The sequence below is a fragment of the Armigeres subalbatus genome, chromosome 2, assembly GCF_024139115.2.
Source record: "Armigeres subalbatus isolate Guangzhou_Male chromosome 2, GZ_Asu_2, whole genome shotgun sequence".
Lineage (NCBI taxonomy): Eukaryota > Metazoa > Arthropoda > Insecta > Diptera > Culicidae > Armigeres > Armigeres subalbatus.
Window position 1 is genome coordinate 259,420,584 of NC_085140.1, and position 23,455 is coordinate 259,444,038.

The following is a 23,455-nucleotide window of genomic DNA, read 5'->3' on the forward strand; positions in this document are numbered from 1 at the left end:
GAATTGCTGTTTAATCATTTCCATGGGAAAATCTCTGGAATTTTTACGAGATGTTCCGGAGTTTTCACGGAAAATTCTTCAGAGTCTTCGCGGAAAACTGTTCGGAAACTTCATAGGAAATTTAATGGAATTTGCATGTTTTTTTTCAATTGCTACATAGAGAAAAATGTGTTAGAATCAACGATACGAATTCTGCAACAATAAAAATCATTCTGCGGGAAAGAAAAAAAGACCTGATGAGGGATAATTATTTGTCCCTCACTGTTCGACTCGCGATAAGTTGATTTGCTTGTTTTTTCTTTTCTTTTTTTTTCGTGCCTTCACCAGTTCAAACAAGGGTAGCCTTCATGGAACAAATACCTATCCCAACAAGCAGTCAACGTGGAGGTATGGCTAAAGTGAGCGCAACCCAGTGCTATTTTTGTTGGCGTTCTAGGTTCGACCCCCATTGCGGCTTTAATTTGTTTGCATAAGCGCTCACTGAAAATTATCGTGAATAACGAAGGAGGCGTAAGAATGACGAAATGAAAAAAGAAATTCATCAAGTAGGCACATTTTCGTTTATTTTTTAAGCCTGCTTTAAGGTGAGTGAAATGTTTCTCGCCACAGACTGCCAAAAAGATTCTCCTTCGACCCAAAATCGCTTCTTTTTGGCTCACCGAAACGAAAAGTACGAACCCTGCAAATAATACATCAGTACAACAATATTCATGGTTGTTTTTACTTACAAATTTCTGCGAAACTACTTTATCGAAAATATGGTGGGCTTCGTGGCTGTGCGGTTAGCGACGTCAATCGTCTAGACGCATGTGCTATGCAGTGTGGGTTTGATTCTCGCCTTGGTAAAAAGGAAACTTGACTCGTGACTCGTACTTGACTCGACTGACACACTCGTATGAGACACTGAAGACGGCCTCACTGTTGAGGTCGAAATACGTATTTGTCAAGATACAAGTAAGTGGTGGAATTCAATGGGATTGTACAAACTCGTCTTATGACAAGTGAAGACATTCCACTAAAAAGCTCAACATAATTTTCTTAATGCCGTTTGGCCGTAATGGTCGATTGACAGAAAGGGCCATTTGGCCGAATGGATCACACTACTAAATGGCCTAAATGGCCAAATGACCTTTTCGGCCAAAAGACCTTTTCGGCAAACGCTATTTTCGGTCGTATGTCCATTTCTTTAAATGACATTTTCGGCCAGATGGGTCTAATGATTTATTTGGACAAAAACTTTTCGGCCAAAAGTCGAAAATGGTTTGACCGAAAATGTAATTTGACCAACAAAGTTGATCGACCTAGCAACTCTGTAGACTGAAACTGTTATTTGGTCAAAATAATAGTTTAGCCGAAAATGTCGTTTTCTTGAATAGATCATTTAGCCGAATTGACCTTTCTGCAAAACACTCCGACACTTTAGGCAAGATTTTCATTTCGGCCAAATGAATCTTTCTATTAAACAACCATTTCGGCCAATTGAGGTATTCGGTCAACTGATTTTTTCAGCCGAAGGAACTGTATGGCTGAACGACATTTTCGACAGTATGTACCTTTTGATCAAACGACATTTTCGGCGAAATAAGTTTAGGCTAGATGGGTTTTGGCTAAATAGTTTGTTCGGTCAAATGCCACATTAGGCCAAACAACATTTGGCTTTCGGCCACATGTCTTTCTGTCAAAAACCCTTCTTCTCTAACTCTATTTCAACGAGAATTTCTTTGGATTTCAACGGAAATCTTAAAACACGGTGAAAAGGTTTGAAAAACGAGTAATCCTTCAGAATTTGCATTCAAATTTCTTCTGAGTTTTTCAAAGTAAATCATTGGTATTTTCACGAAAATTTCAGTGGAGTTTCAACGTGATGAGTTGGAGATATCTAACGGAAAATTCTGCGGACTTCTTCGAATTTCAGTCGGCGTGGAAAATCATAGTCCAGCGGCGTGATAAATTTTAAACGGCGGCGCGCCGATGCAAAATTGTCGGCGGCGGCGGCGTGGCGCGGCGGCGCACACCTCTACCCTTTCGGCCAAACGACATTCGGCCAAACGGCATTTGGCCAAATGACCCTAAACCTAGCAGCCAAATCCGTGAATAATATTTGTAAATAATGTGTTAGTTTTAAGCGACTTAAGTGCCTTGTATGTGTTTTATTTATTAACTAGACTAATGTTTGCTATTTTGATGTGTTGTACTTGTAAAATACTGTATGTTTTTTTAAATGCAGGGTTTTTATGCCAATTTATGGCTTTTCCCTACCAGAGTTCTTCAAAGAGACAGATATAATCCAACGAAGATATACAAGAAAATAAATAAATAAATAAATACACATAAGTTGTTAGTTGTTTGAATTTAATTTCGTTTTTCACAACAAATGAGGGGATTGAAACACTGACGACTAGTGTAATAACAATAAAAGCCGTATAACTTTGATTTTTGTACAAGGTCTTCACAGAAAACTACACTTTTTTCCAACTGCGTAATTAACCATTGAAATTTCCTTTTTCACTAAACTCAGCTCCTATATTGATGCTCTCAATGCTTAATTCCAGGCTCAGTATTTCATTGTTCCCAAAGCTTGATATTAATAAAACCATCACGTTTCCATTTAATGCTGTTCTATCTCATCCTACACAGGTGTCTGTCAGTGGTTATCTTTTCACTCTTGGCTCTTAGCCAACGTGTCATCCTCTGTCGAACTATCCTACATCAATAAACCTTTCTTGATTCGGGTACATTCCTGGCTGAGACAGGGCATAGCATTGGTGAAATGAAATGTGAGCGAAAAATTCTTCAACGCGAAGAGGGCATGCTCCCTTTTCCTCTTGAAGGGAACACCTGTATGCTGTGCTGACTAATGAATATTTGATCGATCGAAAATCCTTGCTCCGGTAGACTATGTGGAGGATTACGGCCATTAATTGGAATAAAATACAATCCCAATGATCGTTTGAGGAATATTCCATCATTACTCTGCAACTCTAAAACTTTATTTATGATCAGTTATTTGGTTTCTACTGTTTTGTGCCTCACTCACAAGAATCTTATGAAAAAAAAAACAATTTTGATTTTTTTTTGTGGATTTCTTGTCCATCGCTTCAAAATAAAGGTTAGATATTAACTTCATTATAGAGAAAAAAATGTTTTGTTACTTTTTACTAAGCGATGATTAATATAATAACAAAATAAACTTCGGAAAATGATTGAGTCTAACGATAAAGCCGACAAGCGATACATTGTTAACAGTTGTGATAATAAAAAATATATTTTGCCATGGGACATTCCCGTAGTGCTTTAATCGCTATAAGCTCGAACGAAGCCACCACCTAAAGTACCTAATCAAATGCGATACAGCGCTCTTTTTCGTCCATCGCGAGCCTCAGACAGCGATGCGGATCAGCTTTTTTGGGTAACTTGTTTGCATAGAACACGAATATATATTGGTAGTTATCACCACGAAAGGAAAACCATATCGCATCGAAATTGTTTATGATGCTGAATTAACATATCATAACCGGCGCTTGAGGTTTGCTTGTCGAAACTATCTATCGTGGGTGTGCTCAAACGAAATTTGAATAGGTGCTCTTTTGATTAGAGGATAGCCATAAGTTTTCAAGCGCAAGTTCAATCTATCCTACTACTGAAATTCATCCTCGACAGATATGTACGTTGATCCTAATAGCAAGGCCGTTTAAATCAATTTCGAGACACCATACATGGTGTTGCACTATGAGTTTTAAATTCGATGGTACATCATATCAAACGAATCAAGAAATTTTATTTTGCTTCAATCTTAATATTATTGTTAATGTTTGTTTCATCTGTCCTGGCTGTCATGCCGTATATGTACATATATAAACCATTTTGCAAATACTAAATACTTTCAAAGGGAAAAATGAGAAACTTTTCCTGGTTACGGCAGTGTAATCATGCCAGTTACTGGTCTAGTCTGATACGTCTGCAGTACTACAAAGTCCCTAAGCGGTTTTTGCTTTCAAATATGTGTTTTAAGACGAAAACCAAGATTATGATGAAAATATTGGATTTTGCCTGATTAAATCAAATTAACTTGTTGCCGTTGCATTGATTTTTTTAATGGTATTTTAATGCAAATGTATGATAACGTTTCCTGTTCTTCATGTCTCATATGGCTGTTGTCCATTGCTTCTACATACGAAATTACGCACTATTGTGGGCTGCTCTTTGATATATGCTCCCTAACCCACAGCACCTATATTTTGTGTCTAACCGCAGTGGAGTTTGGTTACTTCTAGTTCTGCGCTGATGCATTCAAATCAACCGAGAACCGCACAGGCACAACCATCACAAAACCACAAAGCTGATGGATCCAGTGCGCCAGCGACCTACTGCGGGCATCATCTTCAATGCCGAGCGTCCACATTCAAATCCACATCCAAAATCGATTCCGGCCGGGTGCTACTTAGTATGCAATCAACGTAAACAGCACTGGGCCAACTACATGGATTACGTGAGCTCAAACTTTTTGATTGGCCCCGTTGGGATGCGGAGGGCGTCTTCCAGCTGAGAGAGATCAAAGGGATTGAATATTGTATTGCAGATGGCATGCGGTGTGTTAAATACTCAGATAATATGATTCTATTATTTCAGTGTTTCCCAATTGGCAGCGAAATAGACATTCTATTATCAAAATAGAAAATTCTATTAGAAATTACAAAAAAAAAAACGACAATTGGATGGATATTATTAATTATCGCGGTGAAATTCTATTCCATCTGACGTTTCGTCCCTTGGTTTTGGTCCTGTTCAGATATTTACGTTATACAGGAGAAGTTAGTTTTCTATAATTTAAAACTAGATGGAAAAATCATCGCTGCGTTTTATTCCTTTTGTATCTTATTTTTTATTTTTTTTTATTTGGAGCAGGGAAAATCCCCTCCTTTTGTATTGAAGACTGTAATTTGATGAAAAGAGTTATAATTATGTAAGAAGATAAAATTGTATTGAGTATTTTTATAGAGAAACGTTACAAACTTGTTTTTATGAATTTCAAAATTGCTTGAAGACTCATGAAGCTTCTATGAATTACTGTGTTGCAAATCAACATTGTGGAAGTTAATCTACACGGAAGAAAAAAAGTACCCAAAATTGAGTATTTTTGAACTTACTTTTGAATTATTTTTTTCTTCTCTTTCATCCACTCTTTCTTTTGTTGTCAAAAACAAAAAAGCCAAACAATCCAACGACGCCAGTTCAATACGGGAAGCCAATTTTGAGTTTTATTACCTGAGGTCGAAATTGAGTGAATTAAACTTACATTTGGGTAAATAAATTTTCCGTTGGGTACTTTTTTAACATGTGAGTAAAGGCAAACTACTTCGACCCCACTTACTCAATTTTGGCTTCCCGTACGGATGTTCGAGGTTGGGTGAATTAAACTCACTATTGGGTAGTTTATTTCTTCCGTGTATGTTAAACGGCACAGCATCACACCTAATCAGGCAATGCAAGAAATTTTCTCGTCATTGGAAACATTGGACATTTGAAAATTAGCGCCATCTGTATACAATTCATCCAAATCCAAAAAAGCGCGTGATTTCACAGATCCACACTGTCTAAAATCTTTATATTGCTCTCAGATCTATAGACTAACGCAAAATGAACTCCCCCAAGAAATTATGACGTTTGAGCGACCCGCATAATGAACGTAAAATGAACTTTTGTTCGAGTTGACGACCCGCTCAAATGTCAAAATCCATCGGGTGAGTGAATTTGATGAACTCCTGCACAGGTCTATTTTAGAGAACAGGGTTAAAATATGTCAAAGTCGTTTTCTCCGGTCAATCTCATCACCGCCGTCGTGAGTGCGACTGAGAGACAGCCAAAAAATCATTCCAGCACCAACCATTCAATTTAGCATTCAACCCAACACAAGTTGCTCTGACAGGCTGCTCAGTTCGTGCGTTACCACATGAATGTGAGTGGTCAATTTAAACGAGTGGTGATTTTTTGTCATTTGCTGGGTGAATGTGTAGTATGTGTAGTGTATGTGAGTTCTATTGTTTACTGCTCTCTCTCATCGGGAATGTGAGATCGATTTCAAGGATGGAAGAAAATAAAAAAATAAAATAAAAAAACACCTTCATCCATTGCTGCCGAATATTTACAAGCCTGCTAGAGAACGCATCAGTCATATGGTGTCCCTATGAAGTAACCTGGATTCTTCGACTTGAAAGAGTGCAGAAACGATTTGTTCGGTTAGCTTTACGCAATCTTCCGTGGAATGATCCAGATAATTTACCCACATATACAAGTAGATGTTTGCTGCTGGATTTGGACACGTTGGAACACAGGAGGAAGATTCAGCAGGCTACATTCGTCGCGAAGCTCTTGAACGGCGAAGTGAATCGCTCGGAATTATTATCCAAATTGAATTTAATAAATTTTACATTTAACGACTGTTGAAAATTCAGCAGCTAAGATCTCGGTAAACTGAAGTCGGTTTTCACGTGGGAGAAACATACAGCGAAAAAAAAAACAAAATCAAAGTAAAAATAGTCGCTTAAAATCAACCATCGTAAATAGCGACTCCAGTGTACTTTTTACCGAGAATGCGATAAAAATCATAACAAATTGCAGATAAATATTGACGGAAAAGAATTGCCGAATTTAAGTGATTTTCGTACAGCGCAGCAACAGAAGCTGAATTCTTTGCAACAATTTTTTGCTGAGGTTGGTGACGAAATTACTCCCAGAAAAATGTTACGTATTACGCAGGCTACATTCGCCGCGAAGCTCTTGAATGGCGAAGTGGATTGCCGGGAATTATTATCCAAATTGAATTTAAGAGTTCCTCGTTGATCATTAAGGAATTCCTCGCTTATGCAACCAAGGTATCATCGCACCGCTTATGGATGCCACGATCCCTTGTCTGCCATGGTTAGAGTGTTTTCGGTAGTAGAAACAGATTACGAGTTTGAAGACTCGTCTAAAAAGTTTCGTAGCAAAATCCGTATAATTGTATTATTTAATTGTTCTTATTTTTCACTAGTCGTTATAATGTGTTATCCTCGTTTTTACCAGTTAAGTTTATTCATGTAGACAATTTGTCGAATGAATTATAACAAATAATAATAATAATAATAATAATAATAAGTACTGCAGTGCAGTGCAGTACTCCTATCGGTTGACGAATACAGTAAGCATCCTTAACCAGGACATTTTTCCACAGTACTTGGAAACCGTGGAGAACCTTGAGGAGCTGCAATTTATCGTGTATTCGGCTGCAGTGGCTGTTGTTAGAACGTTGGGATTGCAAACGCGCCCACAAGGTTAGAGTGATGGACGCGCACGACCCAAAGCACAAAAACCCGCGTGGATGCGACGTCTGGAGACCCGCATCGCCACACTGACACAGTACAAGCAGGGAATCGATCAACCAGGCTAGTTCGGAATGTGAAATTGTGAAACTGACGTTATGGAGAATGTTCGAAGAGGAAGGAGCAAAATCGAATGTTCAACATCAACGAAAGGGAGTTCTACAACCACATCCAAAACGACGAAGCCGACTTTGGCGAGGGCCTTCCGGAGATTGGAGAAGTCACGCAGTTTTGTTCCAATTGAAAGCCCTGAGCTTCCCCTGATACAATTCACCCCGGCAGGGCGGCCTAGAGCAGAGTACTCCCACTTCCCTTCGGATTTCGGATGGACAAAATGAGAAAAAGGAAAAATATTTGCAAGTTTAAAAACCTTATATTCTAATCTGACCTCTTGCTCCCCCTCGCTACGACACTGGTCGACTCACTGCTCTCGTTGGGGGCCCGTCGACAGCAATACAGCAGCAGCAGGCAAACTGGTCTCTCGCTTTCTTCTTCCGTACTTTCTTCTTCGGTTCTTCTTCTTCGCTCTTTCTTCTTCTTCTTCTCCTTCTTCACTTTCTCACTCTCGGGCTTTACAGACTGCCACGGCAGCCGTCCTTTACTTTTAGCTAGGGGGAAGAGCAAGCTCCTTTGTCGGATCCCCCCTAGCGACGCTGGTGTAAAATCACCGAACCTGCCTACTCGCCGTAGACGGTCCAAGTAGTGACCGCAGTTCACTACTACAGGTGGTACGCCCCTTTGTACGCACCTGTCTTCGCTCTCTTTGGCTGTTAACTGTGAGGGCGAGGAACTCTATTGACTGAGCCCCCACAGTGAGAACGGCGGGTGTTTTGGGGATCTTTGACTTTACCGCTGGGAAGCGAAACACTCCTTTACGATGAGCTTCCCAGTATGGCGGCGATCCTACACCCTAATGCACTGCACTTTTCTTCGTTCCAGAACCGCCACTTCTCGGGGGAACCACTTTTCCACTCCCGACGATGCTGGGACTTAGTTAGCCAGCTAAACGCGCACCACGGATGGATATCCGGCACCAAAACTCCGAGTCGAAACTAGCGGGTTGTCAAAACGCGTGCGATCGTCTTCGCGGTTGGTAACTCTCTCCCTAATTTCACGTCATCGACCAAACCAAAACAAAACCATCGCTCCTGCCACCGGGCTCGACTGTTATGCTGCTCATGTATGTAGCGCCGCTTTTAGGCCTACGGGAGGAGCTCTGGCGTTAACTTTATTTAAAACTTGTTTAAACCAGCACTATAATTTACATTCAGCAAAACAAAACCCTATACAAAACAATGTGAACAAAATTTAATTCAAAAACAAACAAATTAAAATATTCACAATCCACAGTGGTGGTGTATGTTGCCATATCAAAATAAAACAAAAGCATAATGGGTAGCCAGTTAAAACGACACCAAACTACCCAAAATACACTCGGCGACAAGACTAAAAAAACGGGTTAATTGTAACTCGCAGGTTACACAATCTATGGGAGAACCCCGTCATACACAACGGCGATGGGGTGTGGATGGCAGAAGAGGAGCGATATTGTGGTGGAATTGGAGACATGACCGCTATCAACGTGACCGCCTAAGACATACGTGAGGCTACCCTGTATACCATTACCATACCGGAATTGGGCTGCACCAGGACCCGATGTTGTGCATAATTTCTGGTATAAAAAAACTCACAACGGTCCACGGGCGAATAGCGGAATGCTTCAACACGGCTATGGGAATGTGGAGCACATCCCTACACATTACCGATGAAGAAAAGGTGTTACGGTCCAGGACTCTCAGCATCAGGAGGGGCATATTCCAAGGCCTTAGTCCTCTATGCTTTTGCCTTGCCGTGAACCTTCTTAGCAGAGCACTCGATCAACACAACTATGGCTATCATTTGAAGTGTGGGGAAAGGAGTACAAACATTACCCACACATTTTCGATGGACGACTTGAAGCTGTTTGCGGAATCTGTGGAGAAGCTGCAGCAGTTTTTGCGTCTTGTAACGGTATTCAGCAACGACATCCGGATGGAGTTTGGTATCGATAAATGTCAATCCATACATCTACACCGGGGTCCCCTGGTGGCTGCCGACAGTTTCCGCGTCAACGAACAGGAGGAGATTCGAAACATGGTTGAAGGTGAGACGTACAAGTTGCTAGGTTGCCTGCAACTGAAAGGAATTCGCCATACGACGATCAAGAAAGAGCTGCAGGAAAAGTTCTTGTATCGTGTCAACGGTATTTTGAAGAGCCTCTTGTCGGCCGGCAACAAGGTGTAACCGTTCGACCGATTTCTCGAGGGTACAGCAAAATTCAGCGGCTTAAGCGCCACTCCCGTGAACAAGAGACCACCAGTTCAATTTTTGTATTTGCCCGACTTGTGCTGACTCTTTTGAACGGTCGCTGGCTCGAATGCTAAATGGACGCACAAATTCTTCCCCAGTACTTTGCTACACCTTTTCCCAACTAAACGCCTTAAGCTCGCTCAAGGTCCGGTGATTGTTTTCCGCCGGGAAGATGGCGGCGTTTGTCCTCCACAAACTGGAATCTGAAGCCGGCGTGATGACGTAGCCGCAAATGCTGCTGTTTGGCGGCAGCGATGGATGTTTGAGCTCGTGTAACAATGGCCGAATCTAAAGTTCCGAAGGGGAAGCGGTGGCTGGACGGAAGGCCTCCAATTTTGAGCCAAGAGCGTCCGGCCGACCTCTCCTTCTAATTGGAAGCCCACGTTTTCCTACAACCCGGCTTCGCATACCTTTCCGCCATGATCGTGCGAGGCTAAAAATGGTACTCCCAACTATTGGTTCCAGTCCGGTCCTGCGCACGATAGTTTACGACGTGCGGGGACTGCGCTCTGGGAAGATATAGATCCACGGGGAAAATGGCGTGTATGGATCAAGCCGACGGTTGGTTGACTACCGTCGGACAGTTTCGCTGCTCTAACGAACGACTTCGCTCCCCCGTTTAGCTACTTAAAAAGCGGCCCTTGACGGATGCACAAGCTCTACACTGTCCGAAACCTACGGACGGGAAGGGTTCCAAACTTCTACGGTGCTCCCCGGTTCCACTTCTAGTTAAACTCCAGCCCGTACCAAAAAGCGCCTAAGCGCTGGAAAGTCCAACGCGAATTCACTTTAGTAATTAATATTAAATTTCAAAACAATTTTTAATTACCTTTTGTACGTTTCACTAAACACTATTTGAAATTCTTCGCGGAAATGGTCAGACGTACTGACACCCGTAACGCAAACCTTTCGAGCGGAAATAAAAAAATTGAAAACTTATTAAATGCTCGAAACTCACTCCAGTTACACTTGGTTTACCTTGCGATCAAAAAGTATTAAACTAAAAGAAATGTACTTAGTACAAATTATCTTCAAACTAAAGAACCTCGCGAAAAACTTCTGCACACCAGCCGTTGACTTTGCGAAATGATCGAGCTTAAGTATGGAAACTATAAAGAACCCTTTCTTCAGGTGATATCTTTTCATTTGAATTTTGCGCCAAAGCAATTACGAATGGCGACAAAGAGTTCGCGCCTTTGGTGAGCCGACAAAAACCGAGCACATGAAATAGTATGGAGTCAAATTCATATTAGAACGAAATTATGGTTATTGCTAGCCGAGACACAAACCTTATGTCGACTTGCATATCGTTTTTATTGCTGGAACAAATTAATACTTCGTTCATTCAAACTGTGCTACCTTATTATTGATTTATATTTATTTCAAAATTATTTAAGCAATGATTTTGCTTAAAAAGATAAAAACGTCAAAAGTTATCGTATTCATTATTCGAATGTAAAATTAAGTTAAGCTTCACGAGAAAAAAACGTCAAACGTTACAAAGGTGAAGGCGATAAACACGTTTGCCGTGCCCTTGTTGACATACAGTTTCGGGGTGTTGAAGTGGACCAAGACTGACTTGGAGACGTTAGAACAAGCAGTACGAGTGGCATTCACTAAGCATCGCATTGGCCATGCAAAATCGTCCATTGAGAGAGTCACCCTGCCACGTACAGTAGGAGGAAGAGGCGTCACCGATATGCAAACACTATGTGTTTCCCAGATCCAGCAGTTGCGAAGATATTTCATGGAAAGCCAGAACCGACACGAAAGGAGAAGGAGCTGCATGGGACGCACCCCCACCCACTGGAGCTGGAATATATCGACAAAGCGGCTTCGAATACGTGGCTGGTGCGGGGTGAACTCTTCTCAGAAACAGAAGGATTCATGGTAGCTATCCAGGACCGGGTAATTGCGACGAGGAACTATCGGCACCATATATTGCACGAACACGTGGAGAACCGCTGCAGGAAATGCAATTCAGTAGGAGAGACGATCGAGCATATCGTGGCCGGGTGTTCAGCCTTAGCTGATTCAGCCTATCTCGGTCGCCATAACGAAGTAGCCAAGATAGTGCACCAACCGCTTACTTTAAAACACAACTTGGTTAATCAGTTTGTCGCCTATTTACTACAAATATGTGCCTGTCCCTGTTCTGGAAAATAGTTTCGTGAAGCTGTACTGGGATCGCAAGATCATAACGGACGTCCTCATTCGGCCCGATTCGGTCCAATCGGCCCGATATTGTGGTCTACGACAAAAGGATGAAGCGGGTAACTTTCATCGATATTGCTGTACCGCTAGACCATAATGTCCAAACAACATTCTCCAACAAGATAACGAAGTACCACGACTTGGCGGAGGAGTTGAAGCAGATGTGGCACCTGGAGGACGTGCGTATAATTCCGGTTGTTATCTCAGCAACCGGAATCGTCCCGAAATCTCTTCTGAGATCCTTAGGAGAGCTGGAACTATCTCATAACCTCCATAGCATCCAAAAGACAGCGGTTTTTGGAACTTTGGAAATTCAAGTAATCAAAATCAGCGATTCTACAAGTTAGTGATTTGATCTCAAGCTTTACTGCTTTAATATCTTAGGACTAACGATTTTTATAAGTATTTTCACCTCGTAACAGTTTAATAACATAGTTAGCTGATGCATTCTGTTGTCGGAAAACTCAAAACGTCATTTAGCTGGCAGCTTTGAGGCTAATCAGCATTTTAGTACGTAAAACGCGTGAAGGCGCATAGTCAGGGCTGACAATAGTCATCGTCATAGCACGAAATGCCACACAAAATGCACGTCTATAATGACGTGCAATCAATTGTGTGAAGAAGTGACGACGAAAATCGTCATAACTTTTGGCTGCGCGACTATCGTCGTGGCACGCATGCGGCGCGAAGAAAACGAATAGGTGTTGCGTCGTGCAATGTTATGACGAAGACAATTTTTTTCGCTTTCTTCATACGACGAGAATGACTATTGTCAGCCCTGCGCATAGTACAATGTAGGTTAGACCCACTAGGGCATCTTGGCTCGCTAAACTGTTAGATGTTTCATCCAATTGTGAAAGATTTCGATTTTTCTTACCTTCCTATTTATAATTTTAGGCCTACTTTTGTTTCGTCCATCACGGATTTTGTTCCCATGTGATTTCAAAGAGGCGGAATTTCGTTTTGGAAAATAAAATTTTACATTTAACGACTGTTGAAAATTCAGCAGCTAAGATCTCGGTAAACTGAAGTCGGGTTTCACGTGGGAGAAACATACCGCGGAAATACCAAAATCCGAGTAAAAATAGTCGCGTAAAAAACTACCAGCGTTAATAGCGACTCCAGTGTACTTTTTACCGAGAATGCGATAAAAATCATAATTGACATAAATATTGACGGAAAAGAATTGCCGAATTTAAGTGATTTTTGATTTTCGTACAGCGCAGCAACAGAAGCTGAATTCTCTGCATCAAATTTTTGCTGAGGTTAACGAAGCAACATAAGTGTATAAGAAACTACTCCCATAAAAATGTCTAAAGTATTACGCGAGTCGTTCGGTTCACCAAAACTAAACCTATGTATAGGAATAATAAAATGTATTATTATTAAATGTACTTGATTTCGGCTCCGTAACGTTTAACGGCAAAAGAGCCTTCCAAATTAACGAAAAATGAAAGAAAAATCTAAAGTATTTCATAAAATTGAAAAGTAATTAGGCTTGTTATAAAACGAGTTCTTACAATTCCCTTTCATTTTACCACTTGATTGTACCTTGACAGATACGTAATTCGACCTCAACAGTTAAGCCGTCTTCAGTGTCTCGTACTTGACTCGACTACGATCTCGTCTTATGACAAGTACAGTGATGAACTTTATAACTAATTAAAAAAATCACTTTAATAAAGAAATTTAAAAAAATATGACTAGTAAAGACATTTCACTAAAAGCTTAAAATAATTTTCTTATCAAGGGTTTAGGATTTTTTGGTAATTTTCGTAATTCTTATGAGCTTATGAGCAGAAATAAACTCTAGGAATACCTAGGGCCTTCCAAAAAATTAATATGCTTCGAAGAATCATTACAGATACTGATTTTCATGATTTAGTCTTTCACAGATGGAGACATAGAAACACATAAAGCTATTTGCGTAACTCATGCTATAAAATCTGAACCACTCTCTTCCATTTTCCTCATCCACTACCTGGATAACTTAATACCTGATTGGCTACAGCGCACAGTTTTCGATTTCGTCGATTTCACGATCAAAATTGAATAACTTTCAAACTGTTCAATCAAAGTTAATTGCCTATTTCCGGGGATTAAACCACCCGACTTGGACGTTAATTTACAATGTTATGAAAACTCATATGTGAATATGCACGTTATGTGGAAGATATTGATTTGGAAAATGTATTGGAGGTAACCACTTTCCCTTCGATGGGACTCGAACCCATGACCCTACAGTACGCTAGACTGGTGCTTTAACCAACTAAGCTACGAAGGACCTCCGTCGGCCTTCGCAATCTAGCGGCTACTGAACGAGCTCGAGATTCCCAAATTGGACGCATAGTCAAATCACTCTCAATCCATTTTCTTAAGCCAATACTTCCACATGTGCATTGTACACGTCCACATTAGAAGAGCGTGAGTATTTAGAATGTCTGGCGGCTGTACACATTCTTCATCAGCAACCTCCAATACATTTTCCAAATCAATATCTTCCACATAACGTACATATTCACATATGAGTTTTCATAACATTGTAAATTAACGTCCAAGTTGGGTGGTTTAATCCCCGGAAATAGGCAATTAACTTTGATTGAACTGAACCTGAGTTTCGTGCTCTTGCCTACACTTAGGCAAATTGGCTATCGAATATCATAATTCTTCCTTTTGAAATTTGCAATAAGTTTTGGATTCAAAATTCAAAAGGACTCATTATGAAATAAATTTTCATGGTCAATACAAAACATAACATTTTCTTGAGGCACATTTATGAAATTACAATGAAGCATTATAAACGCTGTACGCTACACATGAATTAATCTATACACTGGTGGAAAAAAGTATAAAGACAAGCTCGGTTTCCATACAAAATGGCCATGTTGAGAAGTCAATATCTCGATTCTTAGCGATTCGATTGGGCTGATTTTTTGTCAGCAGGCCTAAAATGACTTGAATTTTTATTCAATGAAAGTTATATTTATGCATATATTCTACTTATACGCGTTTCTGCTGGAAATAATTATAAAGACAGGTCTGTTGTATGGAGCCCCATATAAAAAGTGGTGTCTTTATAATTATTTCCAGATTCGGAGGTCAAAATCATTAGAGATGTATACAATTCACTCAAAGATCGAAAGTTCAAGTGGAAAACAGGTGCCTAGTAAAATTTTAGCCAAATCGAATCGCTACGAATCGAGATTTCGATTCTCAAACATGATGAAAATGTATGAAAAACATGCTTGTCTTTATACTTATTTCCGGCGGTATAGCCCTACCTTATGAATCGCAGAAGTAGTATTTGGAGGTCATCACCATGCCTTATGAATTTCGTATTGTTTAAGAAGCGTCCTAATTAATTCATAATGCAGATTTATGAATTCATTATTGCATTTTGCGATATATTACACAGATAGAAAAATCCACTGAAATTTACGCTAAAATTCATGCACATAAATGGAACGCCATTATTAGCGTAATTCCATACGGGATATAGCCTGAATGTATTTAATATTCGACGTGAATCGTCAATATTGCATACAAGTTGTAAGCAATCTTGTTGGCAAGAGGACCATTTCAGCGTAGAATAGCGTAAATTTTTGCATGTCAAGTTTTACGCGCTGTTTAATTTTCATTATTTTTTTCTGTGTAAGCGATTCATAATGCTGCATTATGAATTCCTAATTAGCGTAATTTAAAAATTTTCTTGAGTTATAAACATGCGTGATTAATGTCAGATGGTAATCAAAATTTTTTGTTCATTCATATAGTTATGCATACATGACATGTGATTTCATATTTGCGTTTCGGTTGTATTCGAGGGGGTATGAAAAAATGGGCGATGGAGAACGCGTTTCAAAATATCTTTGAATCTAGAAAAAGGTAATTATTTTATTCGAATTAAACCCGTTCCTTTTCACATATTGGGCCAATTATTATTTTACCGTTGAACACTATATTGTTCACCGTCGACACTTAATAACACTTCAACTTAATATTTTTTCCCCCCCTCTCGATGATGAATTCAACCACACGACTTGAAAACTTTGCAATAAGTGAGAACATTTATGATTTCCTTCAAATCAGCTTTGAACAAAATTTCAAAAGGTGTCTCATGAAATTCAATCCATGCAACGAATAAACAACATACGTCCGCTAATGAAATCTAAAGAGCTGAAGATGGAAAACATGAGAGACTTATGTTTCAAATATTTTCATCAATCTTGTAGATTCATCATTTGTGCCTTATGTATTTCGCATGTTCATTTGCCTGAGTGTACGCAATGCGGTCGGGTCTGAGCTTGACGACCGACTGGCAAATAGCTTACACAACCTCACTTGATCAGTACAGTTGCTGATGAAGAATGTGTACAGCCGCCAGACATTCTAAATACTCACGCTCCTCTAATGTGGACGTGTACAATGCACATGTGGAAGTATTGGCTTAAGAAAATGGATTGCGAGTGATTTGACTATGCGTCCAATTTGGGAATCTCGAGCTCGTTCAGTAGCCGCTAGGTTGCGAAGGCCGACGGAGGTCCTTCGTAGCTTAGTTGGTTAAAGCACCAGTCTAGCGTACTGTAGGGTCATGGGTTCGAGTCCCAACGAAGGGGAAGTGGTTACCTCCAATACATTTTCCAAATCAATATCTTCCACATAACGTACATATTCACATATGAGTTTTCATAACAACTTTCATAGTGCTGATTTTCGATGTTTGGTGTTTGGCAAGTGTCCAATGAATGGAGTTCAAAACACACGATTTCACGATCAAAATTGACTTTTAATCCTTTTAATTTAAAGGTTCGGATTATTTCAAGAAGTTTAAAGTCATGAAGAGATGCATGTTTTGAAAAGAAAAGTTTAGATATTCATCCTCTTAGAAGTGAGTTAAAAATGCCCCTTCGGCAAGAAATTAGATACAATGTTTGAGTTTTCATTAAAGCTATAGAAAAACTTTGCAGTTGGCATTTGTACGACCACGCATCACTTAAGAATAAACAGCCCAATTTTTGCTAATTTATATTCGTTTTCTTCTTCTTTTTGCGGAAAAAATGTTCTGATGAAACTGAAATACTTTGAAGATTAATACTCAATCTTTTCGATGAAATGGTTTTTCGTACTATGTATTTGCTTGAAATTTTTGTGAAGCGGGCTTGGTAGTCATATGGCTACTGCTTCTGCCTCATACGCAGGAGGTCGTTGGTTCCCCCTACTTTGTATCTTTCTCTATATTTCTCATGTTCTAGCAATCGCTAGAACTGGAAATGAGCGTCCATACCGTTTCCATTTCTATCCTATATCTTTAACTTGACTATTCTAGCAGTAATCTGCTAGAATTGGAAATGAACCATGAGCTCGTTTCCTACATCCAATTAGAAATTCCATCAGTTACCTTCTCCTACCTATCACATTGGCAGCTCGTTAACCAAGACGGACCTCTGCCTCTCCAACCTAACCCAGAAATTCCAACAAATTCCGCATGAACTCGTGGCAAGTGCAGAGGTATATTCGGCTTGCAGTGGGGCGAGTGATTGCATCATCATTTCCTCCCCCTTCCCTACATTGACTTGCATTCTGACGTGGCAGGCGCCAGTATGACCTAACAAATGAGATCACCAGTACTTGTACATTGAAGATGTGTGTTAGTCCCAAGCAAACATCTGTTGGTTCCCTGTGCAAGAACAGCTGATCTGGGCATAATGGAGTAGCAACTACGAGCAGTCAATCAAGCTCAAGCTCAAGCTCAAGCTATGTATTTGCTTGAAATTTTTGAATTTTGATCATCTATATATACAACAAAGAATGTTAAAAAAAAAACCGATTTGATTTCTAGATAAATTGTGGACGAAAATTGATCAACTTTTGGCGATACAAAGTTCGCCGGGTCAGCTAGTTAACCAAATAATTTCAATTCTCAATAGGTTGTCCGTATATGGCATAGCTACTTCTCCTCGAAGGATCGATTAAATATATTCATAAGCGATAATCAGCAAGTGCTGGATGACGAATAATTTGAAGTTGAAGAAAAATGTGTGTATCTTTGAACCCTATGAAAAGGCGAAAAAGCGTATTGCTACTACAAATAGATCCTGTTTCAACTTGTTAACACTCAGCGATAAGAGTACACTACCTACAAAAGCATAATTTTCTGACATGTATCGGAGTTCGAGTAAATTAAAAGCACTGTAAATGGACAGCACGAACGATATACAATGAAGCATGTTAATTATCCATTCATGCTTGATTTCAACAAGTTCAACATTGCATCAAAACAGCTTTCAATAAACTACATAGCCACAAGATGCAACTCCTAACCATTGGCCGATGTTTTCGCCATGCTTCGTATCCGAGAATGTATGTAGAGAGTCAACTTTGTAGAATCCAATGTACGGCAAAACTGGCAGAGAAAATTTTATTTGTGCTGCTTTCACATTTTTTATGCAGATACCATACTATTGAATGCAAGCTTGTGGTTCTCATGCCATGGAATTGGAATCGAATGTCATCTAAACTCCTTAGTTTTCCTCTCTTCTTTCTCGAGGAAGGTACGTTATACGTATACGTATTACTACCAGAAGGATGATGTGTTTTCTAGCATAGTTTTCTTTAAAGCATTTTCACGGTTCATTAATTCGAAAAATTAATGGAATGATCAAAAGAAAAATGAATGTATTTTTGGGGAGATGATAATATTTTCGTAATCCCTAATAACACTGGCACGGATATTTAACTCAGTGATGTATTGAACTCCTTAACGGTGCTTAGCAATACGTTTAAACCTGGTTTGAGTCCTAAATAAGAGTGAAAAATCGACCCTAAATCAAATGCTGTGAGGGAAAAATGAGAAAAAAAAGGGTCATTTATTAATTGTCGTGCCCTTTAACCTACTCTTATCAACAGCAGCCAGCATATCATCCTCATGTCACATTCAATCGTGTATGAAGTTTCATATTTTCAATTCCATCGTCATACGCGCGCCTTTACTTCGACTTCTCGTGATATTCCCGTGTTTGCATATCGATGGCCCCAAAGCCCAAGTCTCATATTTTCAAGCTCACATGCCAAAGACGAAATTATATGGCACTATATAGATTTAATGCCGGATTTACCCCCACATGGCAACAGGATTTAATGCATCGCCTTCATTCCATTCCTGGAATGCTTTCCAATTTTATGCCATTGGACGAGCATGCGGAAGTGTGGTATTAGAACAACATGCGGATCAATTTCATCGCAAATGAGATTTTGGTCTCCGGGTTGGCGTTAGTGGCTCTGCAGCTGCCAGGTTTTAACCGGACGGATACGACTATTACGTAAGTGTGGAGTACGGAGGCAACGAGCAGAGAGCAGCCACCAATAAACACGATTAATGCTGTGAAAAGCTCCGTAACCCAATATCACGCTCGAGATCAGATTATGATGTTTACCGTGAAATTGAAATTGCTTTAGGTGGATAATACAATTTGATATTGTTTAATTTGATTGAATCGAGATAAATTGGAAACAATGTTTCACAATGACATTTACCAATGCTCAACAATGTTGAGACAACATATTGTGCAAGGTCATTTGTCTGTTTCAATCATCCATTTTTATGGAATTAACTAAATCTAAATCATGGTACACGAATGGCTACAGTATATTTTTCCACAAAACAACGTTAAGCAACAAGGCGTAGATTGTTATAACAGAATGAGCGTAGGTACATTAAACAGTATGTGAAAATGCTATAGGATTATTAAAATGGTAAAGCTAAAATGAGAATTGCTAATATCTTCCTGATAAATTCTGTAATATCTAAGAAAAAAAATACTATAGATATTAACGAAAGCATTATATGAAGCCTTAAACCAATACAAATATTTTTTTAAGATTTGTAGGTATCTCCTTCTTGAACATTTTGCTCAAAATTACATTTTAAGTTAGTTTCCAGTTAGTTTCTTTTGTTTAATAGAATATTTAATTATTATATTCCACCATATGATCACTGAAAGAGCAACAATACATATTTTTTGATAATACTATCCTGACTTCTTTATTAACGATTTCTCAATTTTTAAAGGAAAATTTTTAATTTTCCAGAGGTCGTTTTTATTGTGTTCATTAAAAGTGTTGTAAAAGATTCAACTGTATCTTTTAATGACACGGTAAAAAATATGCACGTCCACGAAATGCATTTGAGTTTGCACTACTTTAGGATCAAATCACTATCAATAGCTGAGCTCCCTCTTATGCAAAACTACCACTACCATTTGACGTAAATAATATTTTCAATATAGAGCCACAAAATATAAAAAAAGAATTATTTCAGACTAGATTTGAATAACATGCCATTACATGAAATTATTTCCTCTTACCATGACTTCACCTCACACTTCGAAATACCTCTTGGATAAAGCAGAACAGCACTGTCATCTATTTAACACCAATATTGCTCCTCTTTCGAATCAATAGCCTTGTGCCTGTGAATTCAATAGCAGAGCATTTCCAAATCAAGTGGAGACATTATTGGTGCTGATCGAAGTGCTAATCATTTGAACTTCCAGTGAGGACCAGGTACTTTGATATACAGTGTTTATGTTATGGAGTTGTCTGCATCCAACACACTTATAAAAAGGTGTGACAGCACTCCATAATCAAAGGAATGTCCCTTTAAATAATAGTGATTGTTAAGTTGAACATTTACCCGTAGCACTGGGTAGATCAGTTTTTCGTAGTGTGTTACAGAGTAAGATCTACCAAACTGAGCCCTAGCTTAGTTAATTTTTCGAGAAAGAGAAAAGCAGTCCGTGTAGTACCCTATATGGAATTCATACCATTTCGTCGAAAGACATTTCGTCGAATGACATTTAGTCGAATGACATTTGGTCGAAAAGACATTACGTCGAATGGACATTTGGTCGAAAAGACATTTAGTCGAAAATGTTTTTTTAATCCACTAGATACGCAGGACATTTGGTCGAATGACGTTTGGTCGAAAGGACACTACGTCGAAAGGACATTTGGTCGAATTGACATTTAGTCGAAATCTGATTTAAGTATGAAAAATCTTCGAACATTTGGTCGAATGACGTTTGGTTGAAAGCAAGTTTTCAAAAATCTTGGTAAATTTAGTCTAACAATGTTCCGTTGAATGGCTATTTGAAAGAAAAGAACTTTAGTCAATAACAATAAAAAATAAATGATTTATTCGGGTTTTCTAAAAGTCACATAATTATTGCTCCAATATTGTCCAAAGAATGATGGGTCCATAAAAACAATAAATAATACGAAAACGGTGAATATCCCGAAAATATTTCCGACTGGATATTGACTTTGGCGAACCCCTCTAACCGACTACGATGAATCTATACCACCTGGTCAAAAGAAATTCAGTCACCATTTCACCAGAAATTCATATGACCATTTGGTCGGAATTAAATTTTCGGCCAATAATAAACGAATTATGGTTGGAAGACAATTTCATTCTGAACTAATTATTGTATAAATATTGAGTGAAAGAAAGAGTTTCAATGAAAAGAATAAGAAAACCATTTTCATTCGACCAAATGTCCTTTCGACTAGACGTCCTTTTGACGAAATGTCATTTGACCAAATGTCATTAGACTAGCTGTCAATCAACGAAATGTTCCAAAGCCGACTACGATGAAGAAGTAACATTGATATCATTGGTTTTTGATAATGTGCCGAAAAAAATAGATTTTTTTCATTTTTCTATAATACACCAGAGTCTCCAGAAGTTTCTTTACCTCAGGTGAAAAATCCTCATTGACATCCATATTCGTTTCTTCCGCTGAACTTCCGCACGTCGACTGAATTCCTCTTATCAGTTTATCCATGAATCTGGTGGATTATTTATTCAAATTCAACCAAAAATATATTGACGAGTTATCCGAGCGAAATATCCTAACTAATTACCTATTACCGACTTTCACTTAACACTTTCAACATTCGACTAAATTTCCATTCGACTAAATGTCCTTTTGACTAAATGTCCATTCGACTAAATGTCCATTTGACTAAATTCCATTCGACTAAATGTCCATTCGACTAAATGTCCTTTCGACCAAATGTACTTTCGACTAAATGTCATTCGACTAAACGTCATTCGACGAAATGTCATTCGACGAACTGTCCCAAAGCCCCCTATATGTACGTCAAATAACTGTCCGCAGTGACACACCCGAAAAGGAGAAAAAAGTTGAACATTCAATAGATAGAACAGTTAAATTGAGTGTGGTAATGTTTTACCATTGAATGTGCAGATCAACCATGAGTGTTTTTAGGGCTTTCTAGCTCAACCGCAAACTAAGGATAATCAAAAACACCTACTTCGCATTATAAAATAAGACAAAGGTTTTTTTATACAAATTGGTAGGTATACAAATACTGGCATAAATGTTGAATTGTTCAATTATTAGAATTGATCGATTTTCCCCAGAAAAATTAATCATGAGAAATTGATGCATTATTGCACCATGCGTCTCCATCTGCTCGCCATCATGCTTTCACCAATGTGTTTGTTTAGTATGTATAGATAAACATCAGGTAATGATATTTTTCCTGAACAATATTCAATAACTTACCATCTCAATGACTTCCGAAAAGTCTTTATTCAGGTCATCTATAACGAAAGGGTATCCATTGTGCTGGGAGGCATTTTTTAAATGCGTTGAATTTATCTGAAACAGGAAAAAAAAGTAGTGAGAAATAAAAGTGTATTCGTATACCTATAATATAATTATGATTGGGTCCATAAGCCAGCCTGCCAATACAAGACAAATTGAATGACTCTTACATACTTTTGAAGGCAGCAACAGTTGGGGCCTTCCTCAGCCGTGTGGTAAGATGCACGGCTACAAAGCAAGACCATGCTGAAGGTGGCTGGGTTCGATTCCCGGTCTGGTCTAGGAAATTTTCGGTTAGCTTGGCTTAGAAACCCCACAGTTAATAACTGTGGAAGTGCTTAGAGAACACTAAGCTGCGAGGCGACAATTTCCCAGTGGGAGATGTAATGCCAATAATAATAAGAAGAACAACTTGATTGTATAATATTTCATTGAATAATTTCATGGTCGAGCATATCGCGGAAAAACATTCGATTAATAGAATGTACAATTTCATATAACCACGCTTTCCCGGGTAAGGATATTCACAAATCTATGGGTTAATCAGAATAATAGTAAATAGTAAATTTATTAATCACGAACAACATATCGTTGGGTTTCTCAAAGCCACCAAACGCCTTTCTGACTCTCCCATGATATACCCCGTTAGGCATAATGGACGTTAGACATAAAATGCCTCAAAAAACTGCACATGACATAAAGAAGGCTAAATTATGCCTAACGCAATCTTAATGAGTGAATGAGAATATTATAAGATTTCAAAGAAAAGCAAGGAAAAAAGTAAACTTGTAAAATATATCAAAATATTTTATTTTAATCATTTTCAGAATGATGGACACCAACGACTACACTTTTTATTTTATTTTTTACTGAAAGGCTAACATTTCACCCCAAGAACGA

At 38.9% G+C, this 23,455-nt stretch overlaps 1 protein-coding gene across 8 annotated transcripts in view; it reads right to left on the reverse strand.

Moving 5' to 3' along the window:
* Positions 1 to 23,455, reverse strand: part of LOC134212133 (cGMP-dependent 3',5'-cyclic phosphodiesterase-like) — a 208,371-nt gene that overhangs the window by 100,834 nt on the left and 84,082 nt on the right. For all 8 annotated transcript variants that reach the window (XM_062689721.1, XM_062689727.1, XM_062689726.1 and 5 more), the window contains exon 4: positions 22,514 to 22,609. In XM_062689721.1, coding sequence (XP_062545705.1) covers positions 22,514 to 22,609 — 96 coding nt within the window. The remainder of the gene's footprint in view (positions 1 to 22,513; positions 22,610 to 23,455) is intronic.